Below are 13,836 nucleotides of genomic sequence, written 5' to 3'. Positions count from 1 at the left end.
ATTGCAAAAAATATCGTAGATTGCCGGTTATTATTAGAAAAAAAAAACAATATTCTTCCATATTTTTTAATTATATACAATTTTACATTCAGTTTAAAAATATCACATAGGATTATGGTATACAATTATTTTTATATAAAAACTGTTAAAAAAAAGCTACTAAGAAGAAACCAAAAATCCGTTTTTATCAAAATGTTTAACTAAATTAAATACAGCCTGTTGATAGCCTTCTGCTTCACTAAGATGTCGTAAATCTACATCACCTTCGGTTACATCCAAATCGCGGATATCATCCTCTTGAACGAACTTAGCACCCCATATCATTAGACTCATAATAAATCCAAATTGTACATTGTTTTTCCACTCCTTTACTAACTCTGTGTATGGGAATATATCATCAACTTTCAGGTTATACTCCTTTAAGGATTTCTCCAATGAGTTATGGTATATTTTTAAATACTTTTCCCAGTTGTTTAATGATTCTTTGCTTGCTCCGGAATAAAAACTGTAGGATAGATCATACACTGGACAGGCTGACATACACATTTGGTAATCTATAAACTTTATATCTTCTATTTTCTTTAAGCTCTAAAAAAGGCCAGGATAAACAGTAAGATTGCAAAAAACAAGTAATAATTTAATTTGTATAGTTAATAATTATCTGGTTATTTATTTACATAATTAACCATTATTATAAACAAAAACTATTATTATATTATCATAAACAAAATAAAATTAAAGCAAGAATTGGAATAAGTCTTCCTCCTTTCGTTGGTTAGTCACTCCCATACAACTAATTTAAAATAAATATAACTAAGTACTACATAACCTGATAATTGATGTAAACCTGCTTATATAATTTCTTGAAACAGCAATTAAAAAAAAATAAAATAGCTTAGGACACATCTAAACTCTTTATTAAATTAAAATTAATAATTAAAATTATAAAACAAATTAATATAAAATTACTTAAATTGGGAATCTTCCGGCATTCTGTGTTTTTGCTGATTTATTTAGTAAATTAATTTTTGATGTGTCTTCACCATAATATTATCTTAATGCTACAGATCTTTTAAAGATGAACTGATGATGCCCATTGAATAGTGGGCGAAACGTATTCAATAAAAAGGTAAAGTAGCACAACTCTTTTCTTTTTTTATCTCGAAATTGACCAAAAATATCCCATTCACTTACGAGTGCACATTTTTTTATATTAAATTAAACGGTCATATTATATATATATATATATATATATATATATATATATATATATATATATATATATATATATATATATATATATATATATATATATATATATATATATATATATATATATATATATATATATATATATATATTGTTATGATGTGTTTTTTGTTTGAATGATGAGCAATGAGTATTTTTAATAATATAATATATAGGGTTTTTATCGCGGTTCTCAAAGAATTAGCTTGTAAGTACTTTTTTAAATTATCTTTATTATAACTATTATGAAACACACATATAAATATCTAACCTAGCCAATGTAAATTTAAAATAAACTATCTTTAAATTGATATTCTTATAAAACTAATTAAATTCTATAGACAATCTAAAATTTAAACAAAACTATCTTCAAAATTGAAATTGTTATGACACTAACTAAATTATATTAACAAAATTTTGTACCTTTCTTTCACTGAATGCCTAAATGAACTGTTTTCTACTATATAGATTCTAATCACCACTGAATGTCTTCGTACTTCAGTTATCCTTGTTTTTTGTGAAATTACTTTTTCCAATTATCAGCTTCTACCAATTTAAGATATAGTTTTCTTCACCAGCATTTATACACCACCAACCAAACCAGCAAACAGCATTTATATTTATTCTTCTTTTCAATATACCAATATCCAATTATTATAAGTTGATTTATACTAATCTCCAACCATAATATAATTTAATTTCTTCCAATATACCTTTTTTTATCTTCAATAAATATTTGTGTATAATTATAAATGTGCATTAAATTATATGCATAATTTTTAATCTTCATTTAACTCACTATATTAAACAATTTGACTATTTGTACCTGATTTACTGACTCCAACTAACTTTCATATTTCTTACTAAACTTTTCTGACTGACTTCTTGAAAATTCTGAACAATTTACTTCACTATTCACTAACTAAATGTGTCTACTAACTTTCATAATGAACTGGCCTGACTTCTGACTAAAAACTGCCATCTTGAATCCAAATCACGGGTATTTATATCTTTTTGGATATTCTAGAACCATCTGGTAAGATATCATGTTCCAATTTCGTTCTATTTCTTCGATATGGATGTTCTCGAAAAAATATCTGTTCCATCCACCCACATAATCATTATTCCAGAATGTTCGACCGTAAACAATGGTCACACTCTTCACTCTGGAGAATTCGTTAATGTTCCATTGATAATTTTGTTGACATTTAGGCTTTTCAGATCAGAATAAACATTCAAATTAGTAACTAACACTCTAATTTAATAAAATACACATTTCAAACAATATATTATTATAACCCCACTTTATATTCGTTATAATTCTTAATTTCTATCTGTCACTTCGAGAGTATTTTTGGTTGCCTATGCACATGGCTCACTTAAATATATTTACAACATTAAAATACAACTTTTTACAATTATTATATGATAATTTCTTAAAAATACCCTCACATAAATAATTTTTATTAAATTCTCTAGTATATAACTTATTTAAAACAACCAAATATCTAATATTATGTAGTATATAACTTATAAATTATTTTCTATAAACCCTAATCGTATCAATATATATATATATATATATATATATATATATATATATATATATATATATATATATATATACAAAAGTCAAATATTTGGGTGTGCAGCGGAAGATAGGACAAAGAAGTACTCTTTTTAGTAAACCAAGCTTTCGCAAATCTTTATTTGCATCATCAGGGTGCTACAATAAACAAAATTAGTACAAAATACAGAAAAGGAATTATTTTGCATCTTACACTAATTGAGGTTGGTTGTCGTGATGTTTATCAAATGAAATGGGCAACTCATTTGACCCCTACAAATGATGGTGAAAACTATCCAAAATTGTTTTTTAAAAAACGTTCTTTAACAAATACATATTTAAAACACTTTAAAACACATATACATGAACACTTAAATAAAATTATGTTAAAATAATTACAGAACATGTCATAAAATAAAATTTAGGTTATAAACATTCTTATCAGAAACAAAGAATTGGTTGTGAATTCGTTACTGCCAACTTAAAACGATAGAACGTTAGATCTTAATGATAACAATGTAAAGGTAATAGTATACCTGATAGACGCTGAACTTGAAACAGAAAAGGTAAAAAGACTTATTTTAGAAGAAGTAGTAGAGGTATTGTATATATCATATATAATTAAACTTATATTGTTGATGATGAATTGTCTGTATTAGTAGATTCATGTTTATCCAAAGTTAACAATAATGAATATAAGTTGCTTAAATTATTGGTATCTGTCTTTTTGTTAATAGTTTCTTTTTCTTGAAAAATGAAAGCCATCTCGAGAAACAATCTTTTTAAATAATTGGTCTCCGTGGATAGGATTTTTACATTTGGAAAATCGAAAGAGTGCCCTGTTGTGTTAGCATGTGTGGCTAGAGAACATCTATCAGGGTGTAACCTAATGTCACTCTTGTGAAGAGTCAAGCGGCTAGAAACTTTTTGGGAGGTGTGACCTATATAAGAACCTTCACAGCCCAAACAATTAAGTTTGTAGACAATATCACTTTTATCTAAGTTTGGTACTTTATCTTTCAATGACTTGTACAAAGATCCCACAACTAGAGTGCTTTTATAAGCAATTTTTACATTTGGTAGGTATTGAGCAAAAATTCTGGTCAATTTGGGAGAGACGTCCTTAATAAATGGAAGTGATACAAAAGATATATTAGAAATATTGTTAGTCTGTGAGTGGGAATCAGAGCTAACTTTCATAGCACCTGTATTTTGGGGAGGGTTTACTTGTGTGTTGAGTATGACAGAGGATGTGTTAAAGATGATTTTCCTAAGTAAGGATTCGGGGTAAGAATTATCTAGGAACAACTGTAAAAGGATGTTGAGATTCTTCTCTCTAAAAACAGGGTCAGCTAGTTTACGAACTCGTGTAGTCATTTGTTTGACTAGATTAATTTTCATGCTTGACTTGTGGTAAGAGTGGTAGTTGAGATATCTTCCAGAGTTACACTTTTTTTTATACCAATCAATTGTAATGATGTTATCCAGTTCTCTAATAAACATTGTGTCGAGAAAAGGAACAGATTGGTTTTGATCCTCTTTTTCAAGAGTAAATTGAATGTGGGGGTCATAGCTATTGAAAATGTCTAAGAGCTCAAATTCTAAACCTTGTGGGCACGACATAATAATGTCATCAACATACTTTTTAATAAAAGAAACATTGAAAGGAACAACCTGAAAAATAATATCCAACAGATCATCCATTACATATGTAGCTAGAATTGGAGAGATACTGGCTCCCATAGGAGTGCCAAAGGTTTGTTTATAATATTTGTTATTGAAAGAGAAGCAAGTGGAATTAAACAAGAACTCTATCATCTCAATAAACATATCGTAATCGATGCTACATACTTGTAAAATTTTATTCCAGTGTTTATGAATAGATCGGAGAACGGCATTTAAGTAAACATTACTGAAGAGGGAGACCACATCTAGACTAACGAGAACATAATTATGTGGTAATACAGTTCTGTTAAATAACTCAACAACTTGAAAAGAATCTCTGATGTAGTAATCATTATTTGAATCATAAGCTTTGGTCAAAATATTGGTGAGAAAGCCTGCAATATGTTCAGTTGGTGAGCCTATGGAGGAAACTATAGGTCTCATAGTTAAGCTAGGTTTATGGATTTTAGGGAGGGTGTAGAATTTTGCAACAACACTTTTATAGGATGAGAGTCTCTTTTTTGTGTTCAAATCAATTTGTTTCTGTTGCCAAAGGCGTTTTATTATGGCATTAGATTTATTTTGAATATTACTAGTTGGGTCACTAGGGAGGGTTATGTAGGATGAACCCTGATCAAGAATCTCTTGAGAAAGTTTAAAGTAATCATCTTTCAACATTATTACGGTAACATTACCTTTGTCGGATTGAGTCACTACAAACTCAGGGTGAGATTTGAGGAAGCGTTTAGTTTCTTCAAAGAGATTTTGTAGGAGAGAAGGGGAACTCCTACGTTTAAACGAGTTATTAGTGATTATGTTAATCGATCTAGCAATTGCAATATTTCTACAATCAGGATCCGGAATAAATGATGATATAAAATCAATATCTGATAAAAGCGGTTTAATAGGAGAATCAATACCTAACCGTGGTTCAATGCTAAACTTAGGACCTAACGAGAGAAACTTAATAACGTTTGATGGAATTTCAACTCGGGAGATATTTTTTATTCAAGCATCCTTAGTAATAAGTTGGTTGTTCAACATAGTAGATTTTAAATTGTTGAATTTATTAATATTACTATTTTTTATCTTATGAAAAGAAAAATTATAGTGTTTCATTTGTTTCTGAATAAAATTATTACAAATATGTTCACGAGTACTACTAATTATATTTGACTTAAGGGTATTTAATTTATTCTCTAATGATTTTATTAGTTTATGATTAATGTTTATTTCAATAGTTAAAAGTTTATACCCTAATTTGTTAATAAAAGTTCTCGTAAGATGGGTGTGAGTATCTTGCCTGTAAATTAACCAACCAACCTCAATTAGTGTAAGATGCAAAATAATTCCTTTTCTGTATTTTGTACTAATTTTGTTTATTGTAGCACCCTGATGATGCAAATAAAGATTTGCGAAAGCTTTGCAAAAAAATGATAAAAATAGAAAAATCTTTATTTAAATAAGTTCTTTACATTTCTTGGATTGACTATGCTTATGTCCAGAAACAAAAAGCTTAAAGTAAAGAAAAATAGGTCAAAAAATCCTCTTTGGTACTCCTTAGTTTTTACCAAAAAAAGTCAAGAAACAGATATTTACAAATTATAAAATATTTGCATTTCTCTAACAATGAACATGCAGAAGCTGGAGATTGCTTGTATAAAATAAAGGAGGTTTTGACACAAATAAAACAAAGAGTTAAGTCACAATTATATCCCTTTGGAAACCTCAATATTGATAAGAGTATGATATTATTTAAGGAAAAATCCTTTTTAAACAGTACGTAAAAACCAAACGCCACGATTTTGGTATAAAACTTTATATTATATGTGACTGCGAGACTGATTTTGTTCTGGATTTTATTGTTTATATTGGGAAGAATACGTATTCTACCAAATAATCTATCAAAGGTTTGCGTGCCACTGGAAATATTGTGGATCTGCTTACGAAACCATATCTAAACCAAGGCCACTCACTATTTATTGACAATTTTTATAGCGGTCTAATCTTGTCATGTTATTCGTGTAAGACTGTTAGATCTAAAAGACTTCATAGGCCTTCTTTGCAAAAAAAAAAAATTGAAAAATGTATATTGGAGAAATTCTGACATTTGCTTGGTGTTTAAATTAAAAGGTAGAAGAGATGTTACGATGATAACAACAATGCATGAAAATAAAATGGTTCTTCTTGACAAAATTGATCCTGCTACTTAAGAATCAGCAAGGAAACTATATTGTGTTATTGAGTACAATAAACAAATGTGGTCAATCGAACGCTCGGATATGATGATAGGTAGCATTGATTGCATGAGGAAGATCACAAAATGGTATAAAAAAATATTTTTTCACACAGTAGATATCTGTGTACTAAATGCCCATGCTGTTTTTGACCAACCAGACTATGCCAATGCCGCTTGCCAAGTTTCAACTGAGTCTTATACATTAGATTTTTAAAAGGTAAGTTTTGGTTTTTCAATCTTTATTTACATTTAATATAGTTTTTTTTAATTTCAGATATGAATAACAAGTGAAAAAAACCAACATCCATGTCAGTGGTGACATCTAGATTAAAGGAAAAGCAGTTTTCTTCATTTGTTTCAGTAACCGAAAGGACAAAAACTGCCTCTAGAAGATGTGTTGTGAGTTCGCATACAAAAGAAACGGACAAAAACACAAGGTATCGAGATACATGTGTAAAGAATGTGATGTAGGTTTGTGTGTGGTTTCATGCTTCGAGATATACCATACTAAAGAAAATTTAAAACAAATGCACATTTCTACCAAAAAATTTAAAAAAATGGAGTAGCTCGACACTGTGGAGTAGGCAGATTGAGACCTCAGTGCAGTTTGACGATTATTTTATTTATACAGAACACGATACTTATATATAGACGCCACGAGTGAGGGGAATAGGCAGATTGAGACCCCGAACTCGAACAAAACCGTATTCATCTTGAAAATGGCTCCAAAATGGGTGCCGAAACGTCGAGTATTAAATTCTTAACGCGGTTCTTCCCGAGAATCTGACCGCGGAAATGTATCCGAACATTTTGTTTTTGACCGATATATGTGCCATCCGTCCATAAGACACGCTAAAAACCGCCGTCTGTGTGGCATTGCAAGTTGCAGTCCTGAGAGGGTTAATAATTTCTTTGAAAAATGAAAATATCTCAAAAAATAATAACTTTAGATATAGGGAACATTAAAATAAAAATTAAAGTATGTTAACGGAACTTTTAACGGATAAAATAATGTACTTGCCTTTGGACATTCTGTATTCGATATAAAAAAAAATTAGAAATATCAATTATTTTTAAAAATTTTGACGATAAATAATAAAATATGGCAGAAATGGATCATTGTTATTAAACTTCTTACCATTTTCATAGAAAATTGGTTACAACTTTATAAATGCCCTATATCACATAACAAAACTTTATATTGTTGTGATAGGAAGTAAAGAATATTTTAAATATAGAATAAAATATAGAGTGTCCCATTTAAAGAAACTAAAGTTTGTTCTGCCACTATTTTGTCAAACACCCTGTGAAACCCTAATCAATTTTGTAATGTAAACCCCACAGTTGGCTACAGTTTTTGGTCATTACCTTTTATTGCTATCTAGTATTATAATGGACCTACCGAGTTATATCACAGTAATCAATCACCCTGTATATCCGTATATTTGTTTGTCAAGATAAATTAATAAATATATTTAGAAATAGTTATTTTTAATATTGGAATCGATTAAACTCGAATTTATTATTTACTTTTAGCCAGTGCAACAACAAAATTGTCAAAAAATTTCGAATACTTTATCAAACATTTCCGACAAAATGGATCAACTCTAGACAATATTATAGACCTAGAATGCAGTGTACATAAAGCCTTCTCTCTTAATCAAAACTGTATTGGAATATTCTTCGACATTGAAAAAGCTTTTGATACAGCTTGGCGCCACCGTATCATCAGATTACTGTACGATTTAGAAATTAAAGGACACTGCCTTGCATTTATAAAAAACTTCTTATATAAAAGGTATATGCAAGTTAGAGTAAATGGTAACTTGTCTTCAAAAGTGGAATTAGAAAATGGAATTCCTCAGGGATCTGTTATAAGTCCTACGCTATTTATAATTGCCATAAATGATGTTCTACGAAATTTAAAACTTGCACTTAAAGGCCGCTTATATGCTGACGATCTCGTAATATTTGGTCAAAACAAAAACTTAAACAACCTCTCACAACTTGCACAGAGTTATAACTAAAACTAAATATATGGTATTTTCTAAAAACAAAGTCAGTACACCAATCCCATTATATCTATACAACCAATCACCACAACAAAAAGATTCGCTAAAATTGCTAGGAGTTACTTTTGACAGAAAGTTGAATTGAAAAGAACATATCAATAATCTAACATGTAAATATTACAGAAGATTAAATTTACTAAAAATTCTAGCACACAAGAATTGGGGTTCAGACTAAAGTATCTTGTTAATTATATACAGAACTATTATACGATCGCAACTAGACTACGCGGCTATAACTTTCGACTCAGCATCGAAATCAGTACTTAAAAAGCTCGACACTATTCACAATACAGCACTCAGAATATGTCTGGGAGCCTTTTGTACAACACCAATTGAAAGTTTACTTTGCGAAGCAAATGAATTGTCGTTAAATAATAGAAGAGCTTACCTTAGTCTAACGTATGCAACAAAAATTAAGGATAATGCAAAAAATCCTATCTATAGAAATATTTTTATTGATAATTTCCCAAACCTCAATGCAAATCACCGTTCTGTTAAACCTTTCTACAAAAGAATAAAAGAATATTTGCATCTGTGTGATATTGTCATACCTGAATGTCTTCCATACACATATGACCATAATCCACCTTGGATTCAAAACATACGATCATATAACTTTGAACTTACGTCATTTGACAAAAACTTCACTAATCATGATTTAATTATTTCCCATTTTAGAAACATCCTTAGTCATTATAAAAATCATACCCAGATATACACTGATGGTTCAAAATCATCCGAAGGTGTGGGAGCATCTGTAGTAACTCAAGAGAAGTTCCTTAAATTTAAACTATCTATTGTTAGTAGTATATACAGCTGAACTGTATGCTCTCTATCGCGCCATAGAACTAATCAATCTGACAACAAACTGCAAATATATTATCTTAAAAGACTCACTTAGTGCCATACAAAGCATCGGACAACTGTATCCAAAAAACCCGCTTTTAATAAAAATTAAAACGGTCCTTCTTCAGGCTTATATCAATCATAATGAGATAAATTTTATCTGGATCCCATCCCATATAGGAATAAAAGGCAACGAAACTGCTGACCATAGTGCGAAAGACGCGATAGTGAGTGACGTTTCCGAAATCGTAAACACATCAGTATCAACGGATATAAAAGCTTACATAAAAAAATCAATCTTAAGTGCGTGGAAAAATAAATGGAATGTGTCGAATTCAAAATTAAAACAAGTGAAACCCAGCATAGAGACATGGAATGTGTTACCTACGTCAAGAAGTCAATAAATAATAGTAACGCGCCTCAGACTCGGACATACTAGGTTAACGCATAATTACTTAATTAAAAAGTGCGAACCGCCGCGATGTGAAACGTGTAATACGACACTTACGATAATGCACATACTATGTGAATGTCCCCTCTATAATCAACAACGAAGTAACAACAAGATACCAGGAGCACTTCTAGAAGCTCTAGGTGCAGACTGTAACTTTAACAATACTCTGAATTTCTTGAAAGACATTAATAAGGACCACAATATTTAATAAACCAAATTGTAATGCAGTAATTGTACCTAATGTAATCCATTAATTTTTCGCTAATGGGCATTTGGTCAATGCAATTTTCTAATTAAATAAAAAAAACAACATTTCAACGTTATACAGTAATAATTTCATTCAAGAATTATTTATTTATAGTTTATTTAAATTCAAAATTACTAAAAATGGAGCTTTATAAGATCTCACCTTACGAATATGGATGAACGAAAAGATGGCCGACGAATAAGACAATGGTGCCAGTAACTAAACAAGATGATCTTTTTAAGTGAAAACACCACCGAGCTATTATATTATTAAAAGTCACCTATAAAATATTATTTACAATTCTAAAAAACAGGCTGGTAGGATATCAGATAGGATACGAAAGAGCACAATCCACGACTGACGTTATCCACATGTAACAAATAAATAAAAAATGGTACGACTATGGGACTATGCTGTAGAAACACACGACATTTATTTATTTATTACAAACAGGCTTTAGATAGACTGAAAAAGTCAACGATTACGAAGTTGTTACACCAAATGGGAACAGCAACAAAAATAGCATAATGGTCATTGTAAGAGGAAGAACAAACTCAAAAAATTACCATAAGAATTACCTTAAAGAAATAAAAGCAGATAAATACCTTGGAATAATACTACACATAATGGAAGAACATAAATACGACAGAGAATAATCAGTCCCACTGGTAAATAAGAAGAAATTGTAAAGATATACAAAAGAAAAATTATTAGAATATTTAGAAAAAGAAAAACAACCAAATTAAAAAAAATTTTAATGAATTCTGAAATACATTATATACTGAACAGGGAAAATATTGTCAGAATAATAAAAGTACAGAGGATTATGTGTTATTAATATATTCTCAGGAAATTAAAAAACCGCAACATAAAGAAGGTTAACCGAGTGGACACCAGAAGGAGAAAAACCAAAAGGAAGACAGACCTACTATAGGAACAGGCAAGCAGGACCAAGTTAAAAGAAATTTAAGGACACTGGAAATAATGAACTGGGTACAAAAACTACTGGATAGAGCAGCTTGGAGACAAATGTGCTTTGAATACCTACGTATTTATGAAACTTGCTGAATGACACCTGGGCAGGTACCAGGTGAGAAAGGTAACTAAAAATAAGAGCTATTTAACTTAAATTTACATAACTGATTTTTATACCTATTTTGTAGAATATTATTTTGAACATACTGTAATAAGTGTCAGACACTTGTCATGGACCAGAACTTTTGTCAGACGCTTTAAAGCTCCACTAAAATTAAATGAACTTTACTTACTTTTACATGTCTGATTTTTAAATATGTTATTCATGGAACTATAATAAAGTTATATTTAATCAGTCAGACAAATTAAAATGACCAAACATCCCTCAAACACAAAAATTAGTTAACCAGAAGTATGTGCGCGAGAGTGCTGTGCGCATGAGCCTCAGAGTAAAAAATTCAAATACATTAAGAATACTTACTGTTTTCGATCCGATTAAATATTTTTGCATCTCTATTTAAAAATCAGACATGTAAAAGTAAGTAAAGTAAGTAAATACTTTAAGATTGTAATTAAAACAAAGAGAAAAAGGACTAATCCAGCTCAGAGTGTGATAAGACGAGAAAACACAATTCGAAAGGATAATGTGTTTGAAAATTCTAAAATCTAAAATACTTACTGGTTGTAAAAACTGTTAACTTACATTATACTTTATCATCATATTGTTACTCCAACAATCTCCATGAATAATAACCGAATAAGCTCCCTTATATTTTACACCTTCTTCATATATTTTGACGCCATTTTTGACATATGGCTGAATTTTTCTCAACAAATCGTCTTCGTTTTTTAATTCTAGAATTTTTTCCAGGGCCTTAAATGTATCAATGATGCCCCTCGTACAAAGGTCCGTGTTCAAGAATCCCAGCCAGTTATTGTGCAAAGGCTCTGTCAGTTTTTCATACTCCTTTGGCTGATAATGTTTCATTGCAAAAGATATTGCGTGGAATTGGCCGTACAATTTAAAAATTTCTTCGTACAATGCATCACTAACTACAACTTTTTTCGGATGTACATCGTAATTGCTAAACTTTAAGTTTTCTAAAATAACTTTTTCACTACCACTCAAAGATGACGTTCCATAACATTTAGGTACTACGTCTAAAAGCTTTGTCGAAATAAACGATTTTTGAAATGTTTTGAAAGCTGGCCAGATGTTTATATAAAAGTTAATTTCATTGAGATACGAATGCGATAAAAAAGCTCTTGTTTCTTCTTTATCACTCGAAAACACCTTTTTAATGACAAGATGATCCTCTTTCAATGTTTTTTTATTTTTGAAAGACGCAAATATTATTTCTCCAATATATCCTTCGCCTTTTTTATTTCCTACATGTATAGTTACATCTAAATTGTCCAACGATTGGTTTAATGACTTTTCGACCAATTGACACACATCTTGTGGTAAGTTTGTCATTTTTATAAAAAAAAGTTGTATACAGTTAATCAAGCACACACAACTGCCGCTTCTATTAACTAAATCTGTACTGAATTCATTTCCAATCATTTAAGCTGAATCCACTTATATATAATAATAAGTCATTATGTAATACAGTCGATTACATTCGTCTTCTTGCCCTAGGTTCGGCGTACAAGGTTAACAACATACCTAAACTTTTATTGACATAAATTAAAAAAATATATGTTGCGTTTTTACATAAATGTTTGTCATTAGGATACAATGTATTTCAATGAGAAATACTTATTTTTTTATTTATATAAAAAATTCGCACTCACTGCCCATACTTATAGACTAAAAACCCATGAGAAAATTTTAGTGGATCATTTGACCCAGAATGAATCACATATAAATCAATACTTACACAATGTATTTAAAAAATTATACCGTCAATCCTTATCGGTACAGGTAAGATAAACTCACCACTCAAGGGGGTGGGGAGACGTTTTGGCCAAACATATTTGTACGGATTTATAACTTTTAGGTAGGTCTACAAAACAATCTTTGGTTAGGTTGATAGCTAGATATTGTTATTATAGATTACAGAAAACTCAAAATCTAATGAATACAGAACGATTGGTTTAACACTATCACTGCGCATAACGCGGTCCCGCCTTTTACCGATCCATCGCTGAGTGCTCACGACGCTGATCCGCGTTTTTGTCATAATTAACACTTCTGCATGATACTGTTTGTTGTAGTATCATGACACTTCAGTATACGGTGAGCCAGTGGCGGCCGGTCAGGGTCGGCTGTGCCTACCCATACATTTGGAGATATTAGAGATTTTTTTAATATTTAATTTAATCAGTATTTCAATAATTAATTATCGCGGGTAGTAAGTTGATGTCATTTGTTTCTTTGGGAATATTAGCCGATAGGCAACCAAATATGCATTTCTCTCCGTACGCACTTAAATGGTAGGTACGGCCATGAATACGGCAGAATTGAATTTGCCGATGCTTCATTGGTATTGACCGCAAATGAAATATTATTTCGGGATA

At 30.3% G+C, this 13,836-nt stretch overlaps 1 protein-coding gene across 1 annotated transcript; it reads right to left on the bottom strand.

Annotated features, from left to right (window-relative positions):
* Nucleotides 1–35: 35 nt before the first annotated feature.
* On the bottom strand, nt 36–12,860 carry LOC140443405 (uncharacterized). Its single transcript, XM_072534647.1, has 2 exons — nt 12,017–12,860; nt 36–588 (listed from the first exon to the last, which is right to left on the bottom strand). The coding sequence occupies exons 1-2, from the start codon at nt 12,788–12,790 to the stop codon at nt 160–162; spliced, it is 1,203 nt and encodes a 400-aa protein (XP_072390748.1). The 5' UTR covers nt 12,791–12,860; the 3' UTR covers nt 36–159.
* Nucleotides 12,861–13,836: the final 976 nt, after the last annotated feature.

The sequence above is a fragment of the Diabrotica undecimpunctata genome, chromosome 6 (assembly GCF_040954645.1).
Source record: "Diabrotica undecimpunctata isolate CICGRU chromosome 6, icDiaUnde3, whole genome shotgun sequence".
Lineage (NCBI taxonomy): Eukaryota > Metazoa > Arthropoda > Insecta > Coleoptera > Chrysomelidae > Diabrotica > Diabrotica undecimpunctata.
The sequence above is the reverse complement of the archived record's forward strand: the minus strand, read 5'-3'. Positions and strand labels throughout refer to the sequence as shown.

What these genes read in the sequence shown, in the direction of transcription:
- LOC140443405 (XM_072534647.1), bottom strand. Translation starts at nt 12,790, where the DNA reads ATGACAAACTTACCACAAGATGTGTGTCAATTGGTCGAAAAGTCATTA. An exon ending in ATATGATGATAAAGTATAAT is followed by an intron (nt 589 to 12,016) that starts GTAAGTTAACAG and finishes GGCCTTTTTTAG; the next exon opens with AGCTTAAAGAAAATAGAAGA.